At 40.8% G+C, this 24,264-nt stretch overlaps 4 protein-coding genes across 12 annotated transcripts in view; all 4 read right to left on the reverse strand.

Annotated features, from left to right (window-relative positions):
• The window catches only part of tp53 (tumor protein p53), a 28,823-nt gene extending 25,863 nt beyond the window's left edge, over positions 1-2,960 (reverse strand). Inside the window, exons 1-4 of one of the 2 annotated variants that reach the window (XM_010867925.5) lie at positions 2,826-2,960; positions 2,218-2,355; positions 1,034-1,082; positions 695-892 (exon numbers count right to left, since the gene is read on the reverse strand). In XM_010867925.5, coding sequence (XP_010866227.1) covers positions 695-892; positions 1,034-1,082; positions 2,218-2,300 — 330 coding nt within the window. In that variant the 5' untranslated portion in view covers positions 2,301-2,355; positions 2,826-2,960. The remainder of the gene's footprint in view (positions 1-694; positions 893-1,033; positions 1,083-2,217; positions 2,356-2,825) is intronic. The other variant, XM_010867924.5, reaches the window with a different exon arrangement.
• Positions 2,961-6,354: 3,394 nt separating this feature from the next.
• On the reverse strand, positions 6,355-16,774 carry gps2 (G protein pathway suppressor 2). Of its 6 annotated transcripts, none has more exons than XM_010867928.5 (12): positions 16,446-16,774; positions 15,569-15,686; positions 15,351-15,460; positions 15,080-15,192; positions 11,307-11,392; positions 11,091-11,170; positions 10,671-10,848; positions 10,195-10,278; positions 8,718-8,797; positions 8,311-8,406; positions 8,014-8,097; positions 6,362-7,569 (listed from the first exon to the last, which is right to left on the reverse strand). In XM_010867928.5, the coding sequence occupies exons 2-12, from the start codon at positions 15,660-15,662 to the stop codon at positions 7,480-7,482; spliced, it is 1,095 nt and encodes a 364-aa protein (XP_010866230.1). In that variant the 5' UTR covers positions 15,663-15,686; positions 16,446-16,774; the 3' UTR covers positions 6,362-7,479. The 6 variants fall into 6 exon arrangements, with proteins under 6 accessions (XP_010866233.1, XP_010866232.1, XP_010866230.1 ...); XM_010867929.5 differs by lacking the exon at positions 16,446-16,774 and adding an exon at positions 16,392-16,415; XM_010867926.5 differs by lacking the exon at positions 16,446-16,774 and adding an exon at positions 15,794-16,357.
• Positions 16,775-16,865: 91 nt separating this feature from the next.
• Positions 16,866-18,825, reverse strand: LOC105008592 (gamma-aminobutyric acid receptor-associated protein). Its single transcript, NM_001304143.1, is given in 4 exon segments — positions 16,866-17,684; positions 17,951-18,069; positions 18,162-18,240; positions 18,639-18,825. Coding segments are annotated over 4 exon segments (372 nt in total). The 5' UTR covers positions 18,729-18,825; the 3' UTR covers positions 16,866-17,600.
• Positions 18,826-19,104: 279 nt separating this feature from the next.
• The window catches only part of LOC105008702 (CTD nuclear envelope phosphatase 1A), a 37,990-nt gene continuing 32,830 nt past the window's right edge, over positions 19,105-24,264 (reverse strand). For all 3 annotated transcript variants that reach the window (XM_013133103.4, XM_013133104.4, XM_013133102.4), the window contains 3 exons: positions 20,853-20,964; positions 20,546-20,630; positions 19,105-20,462 (listed from right to left, as the gene is read on the reverse strand). In XM_013133103.4, the coding sequence (XP_012988557.3) occupies positions 20,402-20,462; positions 20,546-20,630; positions 20,853-20,964 (258 nt within the window). In that variant the 3' untranslated portion in view covers positions 19,105-20,401. The remainder of the gene's footprint in view (positions 20,463-20,545; positions 20,631-20,852; positions 20,965-24,264) is intronic.

The following is a 24,264-nucleotide window of genomic DNA, read 5'->3' on the forward strand; positions in this document are numbered from 1 at the left end:
CCGCGATTCTCTCGTCTTTTCACTTGACAAAAAAAGTCAGTTATCGTCACCTATACTGACTGACATTGATACAATAACTTTCACAACATTTTGTGCCATGAAATTGCTTTGGCTGTTTTAAGTTCATATTCAGTCACATTAGCAATTGCTCAAATCTTATATTTTCCAATCTAATATTTTACTATTCCAAGTAGTAAGTTAGATAATAGACTATTACTGGCTAATAAGCTGTTAAAACAGCCAGTGGGAAAAGCCATACAGTTCATACATGCTGTTTGTGGTGGAGGTAAACATAATAAGAAATGTTTCAAACGTGGTGTGATGTTAATGCGTGACAAAATTATCTTATGTCGAGATGCTATACCGACACTGGGCAAACATATAGCATCATAGTGTAGTGGTTAAAGACACAGCCATTCACGTGGGAGACCCAGGTTTGAATCCAATAAGGGCAATAACATGTATTGCTTTTAATTGCAAGCTGGCTAAACTAGGCTTGCCTTTACTGAGAACATCAAATGTTGCTGTTTTTCAAAGAAAGTGTGACATTGAGAGTGAAAACCTTGGGGGGAAAGAAATCTATAGAACAAACCAAAGAAATCAAAAGTGGATGGGAAAAAGAAACCGAATAACATGCACTTGTTCCTGCAAAGCTAGATCCTTTGCAGGGCTGGTGCATGAGTGTGTGACTCACCGTGCATGTGACAGACTTGGCTGTGCTGGACTGAAGGAAGCGTAGCTGGAAGCCATGGGTCCCAGGGTAGTCTGAGGTGGTTGGTACACTGGAGGTAGGTGAGGAGCAAGTGTCCCGGGTGGAGATGGAGGGCTGGGGGGCAGGCACGCAATACTGGCTGGCATCAAATTCTCCCTGGAGAGGGGTGTCCATAATGAACTGTGCAGCAGAAAGATTTCCTTCAGCAAGAACACTAGTAGCACATTAGTAGTAAAACCATGCAAAATGACACACTAAATGTTACACGTCCTAAAAGTCATGCATGTGTAATAAGGAACAATAAGCTGCAGTGAAACCTACATCGTTGTATCCTGACCAAGGCTCACTTATAGTTGGTGGTTGACCTCCCCTGGTAGATGGATGAGAGAGAAAGAGCAAGAAAGAAAGAGACATGAATTCAACATAGCAAATTTAAATTCAGATACTGGAATTATAGCGAGACTAAAGGAGTGCAGGTCATAAATCGTCAAATGTTGATATTTCATTGTAATTGTAAACATTTCACTATTCACTGTCTGAAACTGTATAAAACACTTATGTTGGGCAAAAATACAAAGAATAAACACTTAACTGATCAATGCAACTTTATTTAATGCCTTAAATCGACAACAACAAAGATCAATCAAAAACATATATTGCTAATTTAGTGCCATTTCATATTCTACAGTTTGGTCCAAAAGTTTCTGTCAGCTGGTAGTAAACCCTGATGAAAACAGCTCATCTGTGTAAACGTTGGTAATACTTTTAGTTTTGGAGCATCTAGAGTGTGGCTATTCTTTTTTATTTTCTAAAAGAGTCAGTTTTTCTACTGAAGGTAGGTTAAGAAACCACCAAATGCATAATTTTGAGTTTACTATTTGTCCAGTTCTTTAACTTTGATGGGGGGGGGGGAGACTATGACCCGCATAGGAGATACAATTTTGAAGGGAAGTAAAAAAATAACTCACCAGCATACTCCTATACATCTGAATGTGTATTGAAATTAATTAGACATTATAATGGACCTACTGTATAAATGTTTTAATTACTGCCCTTTTCAGGCCCGCAAATCATTTATGATCAACTAAATAAAAGATAATCCTGTTCACTCTCCCCTGCCCTAGGCCCATGTATTATGTATTTTAGTTTAACACTGGGTTAATTTGAATCAGTAGCTATGGCATCAGTATCATTGATATTTTAGCAATAAAATGGTTATGCCATTTGCACTGTTAAAGCTACCCTTTTGAAACAATGACGCCATTTAGTTAAGCGCTTTATCAATATATTTATAATTCAAGACACTGGTAGCAGTCAACATTTTTTTTTAAACTAAGCAGGATAAGCATGGTAAAAAGTCTAAATAGGAGAACTAACAGATAAGCTGAGAGCAAAAATGAATACACTGAAGGCACTGGTCGTGTTGATGGTGAAAGGAATATTTTCTTTGTTTATAGCTACACATCGAATGCATTTGTCATTAACATACTGCCAACTTTGCTTACATCAGGTTCAAATTCATGTTCCAAAGATCCTCAAAAGACTCCTGGCTAAGAGGAAGAGAGACATTCTCCGACAACTCAGCCATGGTCGCGTTCTCTAGAAGCTCCAAGCCCCACAATGGGAAGAGAAGCCCCTCTGACCTGAAAAATTATAAGAAATATGCGAAATAATCAGAATAAAGATATAATACTTTTTATAACATCACTTTATGGACATACGATACAAAGTGTCAAGACCAATCAACAATGTTTATATCGTAGTAAGACCACACAGGCTCAACAGTCAACATAATGAATTCCAAACGTTTCAGCGACGTTTTCGTTTCTTACACAAGATCCAGGACCACTTCCGTGGTCAAATAAAAGGTAAATCTACATATTTTCAACACTAACTATGAAATTATAATCACATCTGCTTAATTACATTCAAGACACTCTAATAGATTGCTCTTGAAAAACAGTCATCTCGATGGTAGGGCGACGTAGCTAGCTACATCGACAGCACACAGAATTATGATTATTAACAAAACAAGTAATGTAATGTTGTTCGCTAACTAACATGAAACTAACAAATAATAATTCTCATAATTTTCATAAATCTGGTAACTTACCTTATCTGATTTGATCCTCGTACCCTGAAAGTCCTGAATGCACTGTAGAGCCTTTTAAGTTTCGCTAACTCAGCAAGTAAATTCACCGTAACGCTCCGTGCCGAGAGCCGCAGAGTGTGTGGCTAAAACGCCAGAAACAATATTGTTCTTCCTTGTCCACGCTTTAGGAAATCCCCAACATCTGACCGGCCTCATCCAATCAAATCCAATCAATAAAATATACATTATTTATAAACAAGACATTGCCGAATGAATGTTTTTATATACTTTTATATTATATGTTTCAAATGTGTGGTATTTATTTTAGTACAGTGAAAATCAAATAATGTTTTTTACTGTATTTAGTATAGTTGGAACTTTGGGTGCTTTTCTCTCCACTAGGCAGACGGTTTTGGGCTTCATTCATCAAGTGTACGCAGCAGTGTGGGATTTATCAATATGAACGAATGTTTCAATGTAATTATTTTTCCAATGAGGATTTATCCAGCAGTACTCAACACCGGTACCGTATTTCGTGTAATTTGAAGTCAGGCAATTTCTAACAATAACAATAGTGCAAAGTAAAATTATAAAGAAAGTGTATTAACGTTGAATTATTACAACAGACCTAGGTAATGGGAAATTGAAACAAACTTTAGAGGCAAACAAGACGAATGTCATGCGTTCATGAAAACGATTAGTGGAATAGATGACACCCAGATCAACGTTAAAGTATTATCCCAAAATAAGTACTCGAACTAAACGGGCGTCTACTCCGCAGGTGATAGCCAATGTGATGTGTAAAACATACAGATGAATGTGGTGGCAGATGGAACGCATTACCCAATTTGCAGAACCCCACATAAAACATTTGTTCATAGGCTATGTTAGGGAGCTGTTAAGGATGAGGGCTATTAGTTATTGCTGAATAGGCACATTTGAACAGCAAAGTAGTAGTAGTATTTCCCATTGCTGAAGACACTTTAGAAATGGAGGCCCTTTTTTACAGGCCAAGCAGGCAACAACGGAGTGAGGCAAATACCTTTTTCACTATAGCACCTACTATAACTCTATGGTAATCTCAGATAAATATTTGTATTGGATTTTTGGCTTGCATTGTTCTATTTCCCTCTACCACCTTTTGTTTCCAATAGACTTAAAAAGATGATTTTGACCATAGGGCGGATTACAGGTGTGTCGAAATACAAAGAGTTATGGTCGTGCGTAAGCACAGTGACTAAGAACAAGTCCTATTTATCAGTGATCTCCTACTGGTGTCCATATAATGGTTCTAGTGTGATTTATTAAATGGTCCTTTTTCTATGCATGTGAAAATTCTAATCTTAGTTTTTAAGTACACATTTCAAATGTGTAATTAAGGTCCCTGGATCAGATTCCCTACCCTTAAACCCATTCTGACCCATAATATAAATTAAATACCAACAGATGTTTTCATTGTATAGCCTCAATTAGTCTTCGTATGCACAGTTCTAGCATATTATTTTAACTGAATTATTGGGAAGTACCTACAGTAAACCCTAAACCTAACCCTTACTCAACCCAATATCTAACCCTGTTAGACATTATATAAAACACAGTGGAAATGATTCTTAGAAAAATATTTAGCAGGCATATCAAAAATCTTAGGGACTGTTGTTTGGAAAGCTTTAGCATATTTGTGTGACTTTGCTGAAACATCAGAAAGGAATGTTGATAAATGTAGACATTTTAAATGGATCAACAAGACATCTTATCAAGTAGCACAGATTCCCCATTCCATAGCTTTCTGATGAATAATTCTCTGCCTTCCTTCCATACAGATATGTGTTGTTTGCGAATTTTGACTACTACCTCTTCCCGGATACTTTTTCATTACATTTAATATGGCACTCATAAGGTTTGTACACTGTACACTCAATCTAAAGAATTAAAACCAGTGCATGTTAGCATAAAATCATCACATGCATAATCTGGAATGCACCTGAATTATGCACTGGCCTGAACTTAATAATGAATACAAAAGTTACAACCAATTAAGTACATATGAAAAATGTAAACCTCCACTTAACCAATATCATTCATACTGAATTACAAAACAAAAACAGCCTTAAGCAGGGTGCAAAGTATCTGCAAGTTCAGGTAAAAATATGCTATGTAGAACCAACAGGACTCTCCAACACACACACACACAAGTTTGTATGGCTATCCCTAACCTTAACCTAACCCTAACCTTAAACTCAATAAAGTAACATTTATGCCTAACCTTAACCCACAACGCCTGGACTTTAAAGAAACCCCAATTCTTACTCTAAAATGAATTGCAAGTTTGGCCCTAAACCTAAACCCTGAGCCGGAAATTGACTTTTGCCTCATGGGACCAGGCAAAAGGTCCCCATGAGTCAAATTTTTTCTGGTTAGACCTAAAACACACACACAGAATAAGGAATCACATTAGGTCTATTCATTACTTTTCTATCAGCAACACCAGAGAACACTTGCAAGAAAATGTTGCCCAGCAAGAGTAATGGCAAGGGGATTTCAGAACCTCCATTTCATTTATTACAGATATAGATTTCCTGTTTTGAAGTGGATGTTTCATAATTTTCCTAAACGTCTTATGGTAAAACGACATAGTTCTAAAAACCATTTATGTTTTCAATATATTAATCAGTTAATTACATACAAATACTGTATGGAAAAAAATAAGATTCTCTGCGCATCCCTTTCTGCTTTCAACCACATGGGACACACAAAATGGCTATCTGCTACAGTCACATGCTGGACAGGATGAACAAGACTGACAAAAATAAGTAACTTAAATAAAATAAATGCAAGAAAATACATCCATAATTGACTTAATTTCTCAAATGCTTAAAAAGCTTGAGCTCTAATGTATCAGTCCACTCCTTTCATAGAAAATGCATATGCATTTTTTTTTTCTTATACATGAAATTAAAATACATCGAAAAAATACACGATTAATTGCTTGCCTTTACAGCATTTATTTCTAAATAATATCTGTGGCAAACTGAAATTGAACCACCCACCTGTTATTGGCGATGCCTGGTGAAGCAGAGAGAGAGAGGTCTCTATTAACAGTGAGACTGTGGGGAGATGGAGAGATTGAGGGTTTTGTATAGCTATCCATGATAAACAACTGTGAACCAAACGGGAAAAATTACGTCTGTATTTCTAACTGACTAAATCCGGAAATTGAGATTTGTATGTCTTTGGTCTGGAAATGGTCAAATAGAAGGTCGAAACGTCAGGAAAACAGCACCATTGGTAACCAATTGTATTGCTTGAACAATTCGGAAGTAGGAATACTTATTTTTTTAAACATAATGGAACGCCCTCGTTAGACCCCGAAATCTGCACAGAAAATATATAAACTGGAAGTATATTAACCACAGGATGAAGACACAAATACAGCAAAAGCCAAATGTAGCAAAAATACTGAGCAGTTCACTTGAAATATTTTTTTTATAAAAAGATGTAGTAAACGGGTATAATATGTAATATATATATATCAATCCAAAATCAAAGGTACATAATTCCGCCCTAGATACATCACCCACAGAAAGTCAAGCCATCCCAGAGCTTTGAAGTCTAAGCAGACTCACTAATTCACTCAAACACGCTGGTTTCAGTTTCATCAGCATTGTCAAAACGAGTCAAATCCAGAAACAGTGATAGCATCCAAAAACAGCAGGCTATATTTTGATATCACAACAAGTATAATTTTCAATTCAGTAGAAAACCGAAGAATGATGAGTCACTAAAGAGACTAGGCCATTTGTTCTTCTTTCGCGCTCTCCTGCTCTTCCTTCAAACCACTCTGAAGTGCCTCGTCAACTTCCGCCCCTCCCATCCCACACAGACTGGCACCTACTCAAAACTCTACATTTTTGATTACTCGTTATTAGTTTGTTTATTTCTTGTGAATGACATTTCCTTAGACTCATTGTTCTATGAATTAATGTTTCTATTCCAAGCCCTCATCTTACAGTTCTTTCTTTCGTTTTTACAAACACCAACACATTCACTTCCCTCCCACAGACAGTATCTTGTAACATGTTGCTTTCTAATACGTCACCATATGTCTCCACATGACAAAATAAAAGCAAGTCCTTGTTTTCAAGTGCAATTTAATAACATTCATTTGTTAACTTTTTAATTAACTTTTTATTTTAAAGTTTAGGAAAATATGGCTTCCACAAATATGGTTATGCAAATGGAAGAAGAGTGCCCTTCCTTTCGGAAGATAATTTCTTCCATGTGCCCTGAGAAGGGTTTGCATTTATTCATTCAAAATTAGTTAAATAAGATTTAAAATGGCAAGATATAAAAAGTAATAATTGAGGATATTAAGAGGTGTTCATTATAAGTAAAAAGTTAGTAGCATACAGGTTGGGTTCATTTGGTAACAAATCAACAATGAAAACAGCACCGTAATTTTGGAATACAAATATCATCATCATTCCAAACCTAATGTGGTGATTGAGACATAATACTGTAAAAAAAAGAAAGCAATTGACATAAAGGTGCTTATGCATTCTGACACAAATCAATATACGCATTCTGGCAGCATAAACTACACATGATCTACTGTCAGCAATCAAAATAATGTTGAAAACGAAATCTGTGTGGAGAATAGATGGTGGGTGTGGTCCATTTACTTGGTGTGGTAGAACCGCTGTCCCTGTTGGCTGTGGGAAAGGTATGTATGTCGAGTAGCCGGCTGAGGAGAGCTCTGAAATGTTGCCTGTGAACAACAAACAACAGCACACAAACAGGTAGTTAAGAAACATTCTGCAATACAGTAATCTTAGTCATCTGGTTTGAAGGCATCACATCCTAGTCCAACTAAACACGAGAATAAGACTATTTCCATATGAGTCAGTCAAATCAAAGCTAGGGTTGCCCCAGCCTGACATAGTTATGAATACCCTAATCCACATTACTACGCACTACTGGTGTTTTTTTCTCATCTTGTACAACCCATGAAAATGTATGCACTCCCTACTGTAAGTCATCCAGGATAAGTGTCTGCAGAAATATTAAAATGTAAATTTGGTGGATGTCAGTTTTTATTTTATATTCATTTAATTTGTGAAGTTTATTAACATTGGCCAGACGGTCTATCTGGCAGCTGTGCGGGGTGTTCTGCTGCCCAAGTGTCAGTCATGTAATGGGACAGAACACTCACAGGGTGAGCCTGCTGTGGGGGCGTTCCATGAGTAAAGCTCCCTGGAGAGGCCGGCCGAGGGGGATGGGCGTATGGCAAGCCAGACTATTCACACAGAACACAAGGAGCACAGTGCCATGAACGAATAAGGACCACTAAGTAACTATCTAGTGTGATGTTTCATTGTACTAAAGAGAGTGCATTTGGTTAAATGTCTCAAAAACAGAAGAAAACGGAATGCAACAGACAAGAGTCTGTATTGTATTGGCTTTATTGCCAAACGGACCTCAATAGGCAGGTACGGATGCTTAGCCTTACTTTGGCAGGAGGGATCTGCACAGCTAGAGAAGGGGTGGGAAGCAGGCCGGCAGCACTGGCATGAAGACCCTGTGGGTGCATGGACCTTAGAGCACTCTGAAAACCACAACAAGAACACAAGCAGACCAAGCAGCCAGTTATGTGTGATGTCACAGATACAATTTTAATACTATATTTAATAATCATTGTTTTAATACCCTATGGTTAATGATCATTGTTTTAACACTCCACAGTTGATAATCACTGTTTTAGGACTGTGAAGTCAGTTAGTAGCCAGAAATGTCCTAGTAGGTGCCATTCTTGGGAGGAATGTATGAAGGAATTTGACACTTAAGATAGCATGCTTTACAACATTACATTGTGCCGGCACTATTTTGCCGGTCTTGAAAGAGGTCCAATAAACGTACGGAGTCAGTGAAACCGGATTGTTGATTGGCATGTTCCAGCTGCTTCTGTAGAGGGATCCCAGCACTAGGGAGAAATCCTACTGGCAAGAGAAAAAAGTGTAAAAGAAAAAAAGAAATAGAGTGAGTCAGTCAGCACATCCAGTCACCTCACAGTCGATATGAATAAAACTTAGCATAGCATAGCATAGCATAGCATCATAGCATAGCATCATCTTCCGCTTATCCGGGGCCGGGTCGCGGGGGCAGCAGTCTAAGCAGGGATGCCCAGACTTCCCTCTCCCCAGACACTTCCTCCAGCTCTTCCGGGGGGACACCGAGGCGTTCCCAGGCCAGCCGGGAGACATAGTCCCTCCAGCGTGTCCTAGGTCTTCCCCGGGGTCTCCTCCCGGTGGGACGGGACCGGAACACCTTCCCAGGAAGGCGTTCCGGAGGCATCCGAAACAGATGCCCAAGCCACCTCAGCTGACCCCTCTCGATGTGGAGGAGCAGCGGCTCTACTCTGAGCTCCTCCCGGGTGACCGAGCTTCTCACCCTATCTCTAAGGGATCGCCCAGCCACCCTGCGGAGAAAGCTCATTTCGGCCGCCTGTATCCGGGATCTTGTCCTTTCGGTCATGACCCAAAGCTCATGACCATAGGTGAGAGTAGGAACGTAGATTGACCGGTAAATCGAGAGCTTCGCCTTGCGGCTCAGCTCTTTCTTCACCACGACAGACCGATACATCGACCGCATTACTGCAGAAGCTGCACCGATCCGTCTGTCAATCTCCCGTTCCATCCTTCCCTCACTCGTGAACAGGACCCCTAGATACTTAAACTCCTCCACTTGAGGCAGGCACTCTCCACCAACCTGAAGTGGGCAAGCCACCCTTTTCCGACTGAGGACCATGGCCTCGGATTTGGAGGTACTGATTTTCATCCCCACCGCTTCACACTCGGCTGCAAACCGTCCAAGTGCATGCTGAAGGTCCTGGCTTGAAGGGGCCAACACGACAACATCATCCGCAAAGAGCAGAGACGAAATCGTGTGGTCCCCAAACCTGACACCCTCCGGCCCCTGGCTGCGCCTAGAAATTCGGTCCATAAAAATTACGAACAGAACCGGTGACAAAGGGCAGCCCTGCCGGAGTCCAACATGCACAGGGAACTAGTCTGACTTACTGCCGGCAATGCGGACCAAGCTCCTGCTTCGGTCGTACAGGGACCTGACAGCCCTTAGCAAAGGACCCAGGACCCCATATTCCCGAAGCACTCTCCACAGGATGCCGCGTGGGACACAGTCGAATGCCTTCTCCAAATCCACAAAACACATGTGGACTGGTTGGGCAAACTCCCATGAACCCTCCATCACCCTGTAGAGGGTATAGAGCTGGTCCAGTGTTCCACGGCCTGGACGAAAACCACTGAATAAAACTTGATATTCATTTTATACGCATCCTTTTCTCCCCCAATTTCGTCAAATACAAATTTTAAAGTACCTGGCTGGGAGGTGAAGTGGCTGTGCACAGCGTAGCCCTGAGGCTGCTGGGGCAGGTACTGCATGGCCTGGAATGCCGAGGCACCTGAAGACAAAGAGGGACCGTGGGTATGATAATGAAGTGCAAATACAAACACTTGTGGTCAAAAGAAATAACACAAGACAGATTGTGAATGCCTCATTACATGATAATCTTACAAAATGAAATCCAGTTTTGATTTAATGTCGTAACACAATAAAATGTGGAAAAGTTCAAGGGGGTGAATACTTTTGAGAGCCACTGTAGATATAAAATGAACAATTGTGCACAAATTCCAAACTGATTTAGACCATCTGGTTCATTCATGGCTGCTGCAAATTATGTCAAATGATCCAGCATTCGCTGCCAGTGATTCTTTGCAAAATTGCAGTATTGAATTTGAAATACGCCATTCTTGTTAACATCTCGTTACCCCTTTCCTCTGTGTCTCTCATTACCTCTGAGCTGCGAGCTGCTGGCATAGCTGACAGGGACCGGCTGGCTGGGGACGAAGGGCGATGTGTGTTGTGCCTGTGTAAGCTGGCCGTAGGGGCCATGGGCAGGCTGGCTGGCGGCGTACTGCCCATGCTCAGAGCCCCCAGAGCTCATCCCAGGCTGGCTCTGGTAGTGACGCCCCTGTCCAACCAACAAGACATTTTAAAAAGGCAAAAAAAGCATACCACACTAAATCACACCAAATCTAAAGTATAGAACACATTGTAAAATCCAGAGGATCTTGGTTTCCCAGTCCTCCACCCACCAAAGTCGCATATGACAGACACAAAAGTTTGCCTGTTGCATATGCTGACCGATTGCGTATTTAGGCCAAATGCTGGGAAACCCTCTGAAAACAAGTTCTGTGAAGTGTGCTCGCTCACCGGGTGGACAGGGGACTGGAAGAGCTGTTTACTGCGTTCTCCTAGCAGAGCGGCGGAGCGGCCAAGAGTAACCGGACCAGCTAGATAGCAATGTAGAGAAAGGGGAAGTAGAGCAGAAGGAGTGAACAGGGCCTGTAAATGCACAGCCCCAATAACAGTATGCAAAAGTAACATTTGCTCGAGCTTGCATTGAATTCTGAAATCGGTGGAAATTACCTTGCATGCTGAGAAGGTGTTGTCCTGAATGCGAGTGGATCGCCATGCCAGGCTGATACGTAGCTGATGTCAGGGATGTCATGTCACTATAAAACAGTGGGGAAAGAAAGTCAAATTTTTTCTATAGTCACAATACGATAAGCTTTTCTCGACAGGTTCCAGAATGGCCTTCCATCTCAGATGCCAGTTAGGTAACCAGGGTAGGAATTGAACACATGCAACCTGCCATATGCAGGTCATTTTTTGCTTTGGTGCATAGATATGCCGCATAGATTTGGCAGGTAGACATTAGACAAAAAAGACAGTTCAGAAAAGACCTCCCAAAACATGTTAATCCTAAAGAAGTTCAGTGAAGTGTGTACAGTGAATATAAAGTCAACACACCCCTGTTAAAATGCCAGGTTCTTGTGATGTAAAAGAATGAGACAAAGATAAATCATGTCAGAACTTTTTCCACTTTTAATGTGACCTAAAATGTGAACAATTAAATAAAAAAATATGTGCAATTTCAGTTTGAATTGTTCACATTATAGGTCACATTAAAAGTGGAAAAATTCTGACATGATTAACTTTGTCTCATTATTTTACATCACAAAAACCTGGCATTTTAACAGGGGTGTGTAGACTTTTTATTTCCACTGTATATCATGAGCGTATGGTTTGGTTGGATGGCAAGAGTGTTGGATCAAAATATGTTTGTGCATTGCAAAACAAGTGGTGTTGCTCCACATACAGGTGGAGATAAAAAAAAAAAGTATTTCTAGATAAAAAAAAAAAAGTATTTCTAGCGATCTTGATAGCAGAAAAAAAGTCCAGCAGCAGTAAAAATAACATCAGCCAAAGAAAACTAACCCTGTCAAAGAAAATAATTGTTTATTTTCTGAGAAGTGGCAACATGATGACACTGGAAAGGTGCGGGATTGTCTAGTGTATGAAAAACAAAAAGAGCAAAATAACTGTTTGCACTGCTATCAGCATTCATTGGATAAACAGCAGACAAGTTCTATATATCTTGTTTTAAGATTTTGAAACACATCTATGTGTTTTGTTCTGTCATTTTGTGGTGAATGTTGAACACATTTCGTACCCTGCAGTTAATAAGACAAGAGTTCCTCCGACAACTCCATGTGAGCAAAACAGACCAGCAAGATGAATGCATTTGTAGAATCAACAAATTGCAGATCTACTTTCACTGGACACCTTCATTAGACTCCTCCATGAACTGCCACGTTAACGTGGTGGAGGGGATTGAGTACCCGAGTGACCCTAGGAGCAATGTTGTCTGGGGCTCTATGCCCCTGGTAGGGTCTCCCAAGGCAAACAGATCCTAGGTGACGGGTCAGACTAAGAGCGGTTCAAAACCCTTTAATGACGGAAAACATTTTGAGGACCGTGACGTCGCCCGGCATGGCGCAGCCGGGGCCCCACCCTGGAGCCAGGCCCGGGGTTGGGGCTCGTATGCGAGCGCCTGGTGGCCGGGCCTTTCCCCAGGAGGGACCATAAGGGGTCGGTGCGTAGAGGATCGGGCTGCAGTCGAAGGCGGGGGCCTCAACAACCCGATCCCTGGACACGGAAACTAGTTCTATGGACATGGAACATCACCTCGCTGGCGGGGAAGGAGCCTGAGATTGTGCGTGAGGTTGAGAGGTTCTGACTAGAGATAGTCGGGATAACCTCCACGCACGGCTTGGGCTCTGGAACCACACTCCTTGAGAGAGCATGGACTCTTCACCACTCTGGAGTTGTCCATGGTGAGAGGCGGCGGGCTGGTGTGGGTTTGCTTATAGCTCCCCAGCTCTGCTGCCACGTGTTGGAGTTTACCTTGGTGAACGAGAGGGTTGTTTCCCTGCGCCTAGTCTCTCACTGTTGTTTGTGCCTACGGGCCGAACGGCAGTGCAGAGTAACCAACCTTCTTGGAGTCTCTGGGAGGGGTGCTGGAAAGTGCTCCAACTGAGGACTCCATCGTTCTACTGGGGGACTTAAACGCCCACGTGGGCAACGACAGTGACACCTGGAGGGGCGTGATTGGGAGGAACGGCCCCCCTGATCTGAACCCGAGCTGTGTTCAGTTATTGGACTTCTGTGCTAGTCACAGTTTGTCCATAACGAACACCATGTTCAAGCATAAGGGTGTCCATCAGTGCACGTGGCACCAGGACAACCTAGGCCGTAGGTCGATGATCGACCATGGACTCATCCATCACCCAGGCTGAAGTCACAGAGGTAGTCAAGAAACTCCTCCGTGGCAAGGCACCGGGGGTGGATGAGATCCGCCCTGAGTACCTCAAGTCTCTGGATGTTGTGGGGCTTTCTTAATTGACACGCCTGTGCAACATCGCGTGGCGGTCGGGGACAGTGCCTCTGGGGGTGGTGGTCCCTCTTTTTAAGAAGGGGGACCGGAGGGTGTGTTCCAACTACAGGGGGATCACACTTCTCAGCCTCCCTGGGAAAGTCTATGCCAGGGTACTGGAGAGGAGAATATGGCCGATAGTAGAACCTCGGATTCAGGAGGAACAGTGTGGTTTTTGTCCGCGCTGTGGATTTGGAGAAGGCATTCGACTGTGTCCCTTGCGGCATCCTGTGGAGGGTGCTTCACGAATATGGGGTCCTGGGTCCTTTGCTAAGGGCTGTCAGGTCCCCGGACGACCGAAGCAGGAGCTTGGTCCGCATTGCCGGCAGTAAGTCAGACTTGTTCCCAGTGCACATTGGACTCCGGCAGGGCTGCCCTTTGTCGCCGGATCTGTTTTTTCTAGGCGCAGCCAGGGGCTGAAGGGTGTCAGGTTTGGGGACCACACGATTTCTGCTCTTTGCGGATGATGTTGTCGTGTTGGCCCCTTCAAACCAGGACCTTCAGCATGCACTGGGAAGGTTTGCAGCCGAGTGTGATGCGGTGGGGATGAGAATCAGTACCTCCAAATCCGAGGCCATGGTCCTCAGTCGGAAAAGGGTGGCTTGCCCACTTCAGGTTGGTGGAGAGTGCCTGCCTCAAGTGGAGGAGTTTAAGTATCTAGGGGTCTTGTTCATGAGTGAGGGAAGGATGGAATGGGAGATTGACAGACGGATCGGTGCAGCTTCTGCAGTAATGCGGTTGATCTATCGGTCTGTTGTGGTGAAGAAAGAGCTGAGCCGCAAGGTGAAGCTCTCGATTTACAGGTCAATCTACGTTCCTACACTCACCTATGGTCATGCGCTTTGGGTCATGACCGAAAGGACAAGATCCCGGATACAGGCGGCCAAAATGAGCTTTCTCTGCAGGGTGGCTGGGCGATCCTTTAGAGATAGGGTCAAAAGCTTGGTCACCCGGGAGGAGCTCAGAGTAGAGCCGCTGCTCCTCCACATCGAGAGGGGTCAGCTGAGGTGGCTTGGGCATCTGTTCCGGATGCCTCCGGACAACTTCCCGGGAAGGTGTTTCGGGCCCGTCCCACCGGGAGGAGACCCTGGGGAAGACCTAGGACACGCTGGAGGGACTATGTCTCCCAGCTGGCCTGGGAACACCTCAGTGTCTCCCCGGAAGAGCTGGAGGAAGTGTCTAGGGAGAGGGAAGTCTGGGCATCCCTGCTTAGACTGCTGCCCCTGCGACCCGGCCCCGGATAAGCGGAAGAAGATGGATGGACCTTCATTAGATCTGGAACTTAGCGAAAATAAAAAAGCAGAACCTGGGAGTGTGAATGGTCACTAAGCACCAGCTAGGGAGGCGAAAGTTATGCTCTTGCACCAGGAGGACCACTTTCACCACTACAGCTGCTCACAAGGGCCGCTAAGTGATTTTTTACCTCTGTTCTTTCCGACGTCTCTTTTCCTCCTCGTGGAGTACTTTCTTCAGCTGCAGGAAGAGCTGGTGTTTCTCTTCCTGAAGACCCTGCAACTTTTCCCCCATCTTCATGATCTAGACAGGAACAAGGACCAGTGGTAAACTATCAAATTGGTAAAGCCGGTCCACCATGTGGTGCGGTGCCCCTATAACATTATTTTGGGAGAAGTCTGTAGACAGAAAGTTTAGTAAAAGACAAAAATAGGGTTAATGTAAAGACGTCAATAACTCACCTGCTCTTTTGTCTCATCCAAAGACATTCTCTCCTCCACTTCTTTCTTCCTCTTCCTTTCCTCCTCCTCCTTCTGCTTTTGTTCCATCATTTTGTCTACTTCTTCCTCCTCTGTGCCAAGTGGTTGGATGAAAGGGTTACAGAACAGGACTTGGTATCAGTGTAGCTGCAAGTCTGTTCAAGTTTGCAAACTTCCATTGACATTGGGGAGATTCCTACCTTGCCTCTTGCGGTCTCGCTCCCTCATGATGTGCTTGTGCAGGGCGCGTGCCATGGCATTGGACAGTTTGGGCCTCTCTAGTAGAGCAGGCATAATGGTAGGGATTGGTGGGGCCAGCTAAACAGACAGGTTAACACAGGAAAAAGTTAGCACAATAACCACCATGAGCATTATTGGAATTTGTTCATATTTATTTTCCAACCACAGCAAATTATTTATCATACCATGCACGACAAAATCAAGCTATCAGGGTGCAGTCCCACCGTTACTAAATGCTTTTACAATGTGTCAATACACACTGTAATAGCATTTATTTATGTTAAAGCTACGTTCTGGAACCAGTTCAACTGTCAGGCTATCTCAAATACCAGCTGTAGACTATAGTTATACCACAAAATGATATGAACACATTCGCCACTGTAACATACAACTTCTGGAATAACTATCGTCTAAACTATTGTCAACGACGTGTTTACTGTAACAAACCAGTAAATATACAGCTATCTACGATTTAGTTAAAGTATCTAGGGGTGTCTTTCACGTTACAGTAGATTACTAATGTACGCATGTAATTACAGTTAAGTACAGTTCAGCTGAGCTAGCTAGGTACTATTGACAGTAATGCTTTAACTAGCTAAATAGAATTTAAAGTCAAAAAACTTCACTAAATTTACTTTGGGTGGTTAGCATACTTAACTAGCAGCTACCGTTACTACCTAACTAGCTACATTAGTCATTAAGCCCCAAAACTATCCCGATTTGGTATCCAGAAATAACCTAGCTAGTTGGTTGGCTACAGTACCAGCTAAACTAGCTACCCACTTTCGAATATAGAAGACTTGCAATAGAATTGCGTAGAATCCTCTCAAAACGAACCTTTATACGAGTCAGAAAATATGTCTTTGTTATACTGGTTTGCAGTTGAAATGTTATAAAAACCCAGTGTGTACACCACAGCTGATATAGTTGGGTGTGACGTTGGCGCCTGGCAGATGTTGCCAAAATCTAAAATGTACAGCAAATTTTAAACTTCCGGAAACTTTACGACAGTCAGAAATCGTCATGTTGTAGTTCTTGCTGATACTGACTAATTATTCTGTGAAGTAGTCATGTTACCGTTTCAATGTGATAATATGTGATAGACTGCAGGCTACAACCTTCGCAGCCTATTATTAAAAGACATAAATGTAATATACAAATAGAATCACGTATATTTTGCAAATGAACATTTGTTAAATCAATTTCCACATGTAGTGTGTGACCAGTAGCAGCACCAACAGTAATCATCCCATGCAAACATTTGTGCATTTATTAAGTGGTTACATGTGCAATATTTCAGAGGTACAGCTGTATAGTAAAAGTAATTCAAACACAGAAACTAGACCAACAAGCAAATAGCAAATATTTTAAATCTATTCATTGATTAAAAAGCATGGCCCACAGAGAATCTTCTTTTAATTGCTTTTTAATCCCAAATATGTAAACAAAACTGTTTAGATTTTTCATGCAAGTTACAAAGATAAATTAAAAGCAAGGATATAGTTGAGACTAATTTATAGACAATATCTCTGGGTGTTTACAGCAAATGTACATTACATTTCCTTACACATACATACAAAGTATCCTTAATGAGTTATATTCAGCTACAGTAAGGTGAATCACCAAATGTCTACAAAAAAGTTAAAAATATATAATTGCTAGCAATAGAATACAAGGGTATATTTTTAAGGTCCTGTTTCTCTGCCTAGTCCTAGACTAAAACACATGCTGAACAATGAAACTATGGAAAATCCTTTTTCCCCCCAGAAGTAAGCCTAAAACGTACCCAGAAAACTGTTCCCAAGTGTGGTGTAAGCTGAAGCGATGAGACATAGCTTTGTTTAGATTTGGTAGTCTGAAGGGTAAAAGGGCAAGAGGATTTGAAAGTGCATTAAAGATTTCTCTGGTGGCCAACTAAATAGCTTTTATTTGTTTGCCTCTTTGTGACGGTGTGGACTCAAGCAGGCTGAAGCTGAACTGAAAGGTGGTTAGCTAGACTTCTGTTTGGCAGTCTTCTCCATAGACACTCTCATCACTGTAGGCTATGTACAGGAAGAAGTCTTCTTCATGGTGCTCCTATTGCAGAAATTCAAAAGTAATGTGTTTCAGACACCATAGGGAAGATCTTAATTGCCCTTATCCCATTGGATATTGAGGAGAGATGGAAGGGCATGCAATTAATTATTGAACAAAGACCAATATTTTCCTTTTAAAATGATTACATTTAAATTAATATGCCAAATGTAGGATAATGTGGGCAACAGAAATTATTAGTAATAAGGAAGCACCACTAAATGTTGAGGAGGGAATAAAAAAATACCCTGGATGAATAAACTCAGTACCTGGTAAAGTAATCCCATGGTGGCTGAGGTGGGAGGAATGACATTGTTGACAAAAAAGAAAAGGGCGTCCTCTGCCCTTAGGTGTATCCTCTTCCGGATCAGGAAGTAGAACTGTCCCACTTAAATAGTAACATTTAGTCATTTAAATTTAAATCAAAATGTCAAAATAGACCCAGTGTGAATAAAAATGTATGTCCTGTGACATTCTCACCTGTAAGATCAGAAGGTACAAGATATTTCTTCTTATCCAAATCACCTATTCTGGCTTTAGGAGCTTTCTCCACTATTACCTGCAAATTAAAGAAATGCCTTAGTCAGTCAGCAAAAATCTATGTATTAAATACTTAACAACTTTCAAGTAATAATTATTTATGAAAGGATAAAAAGCTAACTGCTACTGTTAACGTACTAAGCTAGGCAGTTAGTAAAAAAAACAACTGTTCGATTGCTGGCTAGAATAACAGGATTATGTATAACGTTACAAGATAAGATAAACAATCTTTGGCAGATTCCGTGAAAGCTATTTCCAAAGTCTATAGTCTATAAATGTTATTAGCTCCTGAATATCCTTTGTTTGATGTCATGGCTTAGGTTGGTTTACTGCTTTGCAAGCAAAGTTAGCTAGCTAGCTACATTAGCTAACGTGAAGAAGCAATTCCTAAGCCCTAGCTAACAGCGGTTAACTCACTGGCACTCTATCTGGGTATTTCTTTCTGATCTTTTCCCCCTCAGATCTCCTCTTCTCAAATGGGTGTTCCTCTTTATACATGAATTTCATTATCACGGTTTATGAGACCAAAAACCCTTGTCTAGATGATTTAATCGAGGCTCTGAATATCCACTGTATGACAGCAAACGAATAGCTTTGTTGCTATGGCTGATTTAGTGACGTCGAATTGTTTTGACGCGGAGGGATCACTGCAACGGAGAAATAGCAAATGTCAAATCAAACAACTCGTAAATGAGCTCTGACCGAGTTAATTTTTTATTCCAAGCGACATACAAAATTGCAAACTCGTGAATGATAAAGAATATAATTCTGGACATTATTGACATACTATTTTTATGAAGAATTCGCGGTCTTGAAAACACCGCTAAAACGAAACATAAGTTTATTTAGGTTGTCAGAAAAGTAATACAAGTACAGCGAAATGTATATTCAGTCTTCATTTAATAATAAATAAATGTACAATCATTTATTGTGTTCAACAAACCTAGGTGTCATCCATGTCAACCAAAGCTTTTTCAGATAATTCTAAAATACTTAAAAGAATCACGTGGAATGCAGCGTAATAAAGGAAATGTGGGACAACAATAATGAACTAAATGTCTGTAAAAGAGGAGTATGAAGCAAATCATTTTATTGGAGACACTGACCGACTTGTCTGGCTGACGGAGAATCCCACTAAAGCCTTAGCATTTAGTTGTCAATATGGCCGGATGTTGAGGTTACAGTGACAAAAATCATACAGTGTACATGGTTGAAAGAAAAAGGGTTTTAATCAATCTATAAAAGTCTAAGAAGAACATTGTTCATGAATATAAAAGCTTAATGAGGTAATGAAAAGAAACCCAAACCAACTGTTCTTTGGTTGGTTAAGAGTTTCAAATCATACTTCCCTATCCACTGTTTTTCACTTCTACTGGTAGATCACAAAACAATACATTATTTGGGGAGAATAAATGGACGCAATTTCCATTATATCACATAACCTTGTAAAAAGCCACACATTTTAACAACTTAAAGAAATTGCCAACCTGAATTACCTAATTCATCTCTTTCCAATGTGAATGTTCAGAAATATTTAGGCTTGATGATTGGTTATTTAGTTGCTTTTCTATCTTTACCGAACCTCCAGAACCAAAGAAAAAAGAAAGTTACCTGAGATGGTAAAAGGAAAAAGCAAGAAATGTAGACATGTAAAGAAATTATTCTAGACAGGTCAAGATCATTGTATTTGAAAAAGTGGAGTTCTACATGCATAAACCATAATATGATTTTATGGCGGAAAGGGAGATTTGTTTCTTCAGTCTAATTTCGTCAGTATTTCCATAGTCAATAGTTAAAAAGATTTCATATTTGATCTCAATAAAAAAGAAAAAAAATACTAATACAAGCATACTCTCACACACACTTACACAAACACTCCAGACATGCACTTCCAGAATACAAGGACCGTAAGGCAAGTTTCCATTTCAGGAAAAAGTAAAAGAAAGATGTCCCTCTCTTCTTTGTTTTCCTGTTTTCTTTATCTGCAGCCCACCCATCTCCTCCAAGCATTTTGTGACCCCCAGTCTTTATCCTCCCCCTTCTGAAAAAGGGTAACTCCATTGAGATAGGGAAGACGTGGGCAGAGCAGAAGGGGGCAGGAGGGGTCGTGCAACAACCAGCAGAAAAGGCATTCTAAAAAAAAGGAAGTGGAACTGCTGTGGCTAGCCCCAATGTACAATTCACCATAGTCGGTGCTGGTGTAGGTTTCGACTGAGGACGGACCGGACATCAGAGGTGAACCTGAGAGAAATAAAAATACAAAAAATATCAGACTCGCAAACTTCTCACAGGTATCTTACACGTGTAACATCTTTGAGACATACCTCAGCGCGTCTAGCATGGGTAGCAAGTTTAGAAGGGCTGTGTCGCTTGGGTCGCTGAACCACGATTTGATGGGTATTGCATTGTCTGTGAGGTTGAACACAAAAATGTTTGACGAGAGTGTGCGGAGACAGGACAGACCCATGTTCACAGACAAAATGACACTAACACTCCAATAGCCCCTTAGAGGTACAAGCTGAATGCCAGGTAAATGGCACTTGGCACCAAACAACATTCTTTTGGAATAATAGTGTGGCAGATAATTAAATACACTGTCGTAATTAAAACAAAAATATATCAGTTGCTTACCAGGATGGCTGCGGTAAGCTCCGGGTGAGTTGTCCAGGATAACTATACTAGACAAATCGTTGTGTACCACAGATAGATCTTTAATATAGCTACCCAGATCCAACGTGCAGTGCTAGACAAAGAAAAGAGAAAATAATTTGATTTCTATGCAGTAGTTGGTCTGAGTGATTGATCAAACATTATATTAAGTTTGAATATTTGAGGCTCTGTAGAGAAATAACTTTTTTTGTTTTGTTAGTAATTCCTTTTTTACTCCTGAGGTCTAAAATATAAATTTACTCTCAAACATATCACTGAGTTTCATTCTTTTGAAGTTTTACTAATGAAAGTTAACCAGGCCGATGAATCGTTTTACATAGCTACTATTTATCAGAGGTGGGGGACTCGAGTCACATGACTTGACTCGAGTCTGACTCGAGTCACAATTTTCAGGACTTGTGACTTGCTTGATTAAAGTATGAAAATTACTTGACTTGACTCTGACTTGAGAACAAGTTACTTGAGACTTGACGTGGAAGACTCGACAATGACTTGAACTTATAATAAACAAACAGCAATACAATTATTTTATATGTTGTGACATCAGCACCACTAATCAGCGTATGTGCCTTTAACGCTGCACAATTCAAACCGCGCCAAACATGGCAGACAGTAATGTTAGTCGAGCTCCACAAATAGTATTGTTTGGATACAAGGACTTTGAACTAGACCGTGTGAATAAAAAAAGATTTGCCAGATGCAAAATATGGAACAACGTCAAATTTAATTCGTTATTTTAAGAAACCACAAGGAAAGGTAAGAAAGTAATCTCTTTATATTCAGTTTCACTAAGATCTATAACGATTAAGTTACTAATGTAATGAATTCATCTTTTGTTTGTCATAATTTGGCCTTGGTTGCATATTATTATTATTTTTTTCTTGTTAGAAATGTGACCATTATCATTACTGAATACGTCTGGTAAATAGATGTAAGGGAATTTGACTATAACAGTGGCATAGCCTGAATTTTAATGTTGATGGGCATCTTAAAATGAGCGGGCATGTATATTATTACACGTAGGCTATAATGTCTGTGTTAAATGTGGGCATTTTCAAGTGTTTGTGGACTGCGTGTGGAAACTAAAAAGCATTGTGCTTACACCATAACCGTTAACTTTACTGCATGAAAGACTAACATGGAGGCGCCGATGTGATTACTAGCACCTAAACATTTCGAAGAGTTTATTTTTTTACTCATACAGACAAGAATAATTACAGCGTAATTACATATTAGGCAGTTTTTCAGTCACAATAATTAGTTTACAAGGTTGTTATTATTAGCCCTTATTACATGGATTGGCTGAATTCCAGTGCAGAATGTGTGTTATTTCTTGATAACAGCCCGTTGCCATGAAAAACAGCGCGTTGCTATGGACGCAGCAGGATTCTAACCAGAGACGATACGGACTATTTTCTTTAGAGGAAGCAATACAATCGTTTTTAAATCAATAAATCCCTTTTGAAATCAATATTTTGTGTCAAATTATAGATTTATTAGGTGGGTAGCCCTGTAATAAGCGGGATAAGGTATAGCGAGGCGGTTGTTATAGCGAATACAACCCCTTCAGGCTGATTCAAGATCCCTCTGCTTCGTCCTCCCAAAAAATTGTACCGCAGAGGAGAAAAATATTTGATTTTGAAATCGAGCTTCGCACGTCAGAAACAGAGGACAGTGTGTGTGTTCATCTCTTTAGTACTGTGACTTGACTTGCTTAGGGTGAACCCTTGACTTGCTTGATTTATCTGAACTGTGACTTGAGACTTGACTCAAGACTTGATGGTTAAGACTTGAGACTTGCTTGGACTTGACAATGTGTGACTTGTCCCCATCTCTGCTATTTATAGGCCCCCCGGGCCATACAAAATGTTCTTCACTGAGTTTCCAGAATTCTTGTCTAACCTTGTTGTCATGGCAGATAGTATTCAAATTTTTGGCGATTTCAATTTTCATATGGAAAAGTCAAATGATCCTCTTCAAAAAGCCTTTGAAGCCATAATTGACTCAATGGGTTTCATCCAACATGTCTCAGGTCCAACACATTGCAACAATCACACCTTAGATTTAGTCCTGTCACGAGAAATAGATATTGTAGATCTAATAATTTCCCCCCAAATCCTGGATTATCGGATCACTGTCTTATTACATTTACCGTTAAAACAAGAAATCCTCTTGCTCCGCAAACAATGAGTTTCAAAAGCCGTACTATAAATTCTCGGACTACAAATAAATTCCTTGATATTCTTACAAGTTCGCTCATTAACGACAGAGTAAATAAATCTGTAAACGATCAAATCGAGGATCTAAACTCAACACTGCGAAATACATTAGACACAGTTGCACCACTAAAAACTAAAGAAATACGTAACAAGAGACTCCTTAAATGGTTATGGTCCTCACAATCTCAGTTGTCCTAAAAATGTCCTGAACCTCCCTGACCAGGTGTCAATGGGGACACTTGAATTTTCTGAAACCATATCACTCGACACATTTACTAAATTTGTAATGAGTTCTAAACCCACAAACTCTCAGCTAGACCCGATTCCAACAAAATTACTTAAGGAGCTATTTCCTGTGTTAGCTCAGTCAATGCTGAACATAATAAATTGCTCCCTTTCCTCCGGATGTGTACCAAACTCACTAAAAATAGCAGAAATTAAGCCTCTAATCTAATCTGGATCCCGGCATATTAAACAATTATAGGCCAATATCGAACCTCCCGTTCCTCTCAAGAATCTTAGAAAAATGTGTTTCCCAACAACTGAATGCCTTCCTAAAGACAAATAACATTTATGAAATACTTGGTGTTCCTCAAGGCTCGGTTCTGGGCCCATTATTGTTCTCACTATATATGCTCCCTCTGGGCGATGTAATCTGAAATCACAATGTAAACTTTCACTGTTACGCTGATGACACACAGTTATATATTTCAATGAAGCATGGAGAAGCCCCTAAATTAGCTACTTTGGAAGCATGCGTTTCAGATATTAGGAAGTGGATGACAGAGAATTTCTTGCTCTTAAACTCAAGGAAAACAGAAATGCTCGTTTTAGGACCCAAGAAACAAAGAGCGTTGTTAGCAGATCTCACTGTGAACCTCGACGGCTGCATGGTCGTATCCCAAAAAACAGTAAAAACCCTTGGCGTTACCCTTGACCCTGACCTCTCCTTTGAAGAACATATATAAAATGTCTCAAAAGTAGCTTATTTTCATCTTCGAAACATTGCAAAAATTTGAAACTTTCTATCAGAAACTGATGCAGAAAAATTAATCCATGCTTTCGTTACTTCTAGACTAGATTACTGCAATGCTCTTCTCTCTGGTTATCCAGACAAATTAATAAATAAACTTCAATTAGTGCTGCACACGGCT

The sequence above is a fragment of the Esox lucius genome, chromosome 7 (assembly GCF_011004845.1).
Source record: "Esox lucius isolate fEsoLuc1 chromosome 7, fEsoLuc1.pri, whole genome shotgun sequence".
Taxonomy (NCBI): Eukaryota; Metazoa; Chordata; class Actinopteri; order Esociformes; family Esocidae; genus Esox; species Esox lucius.

Excerpts from the sequence above, each read along its gene's own strand:
- gps2 (XM_010867926.5), bottom strand. Across the intron at positions 8,407-8,717 it reads AATCCGGTTTCACTGACTCC|AGTGCTCTAAGGTCCATGCA; the intron begins GTACGTTTATTG and ends TGTGGTTTTCAG. Across the intron at positions 7,570-8,013 it reads CCCCACAGCAGGCTCACCCT|GCAACATTTCAGAGCTCTCC; the intron begins GTGAGTGTTCTG and ends TGTTGTTCACAG.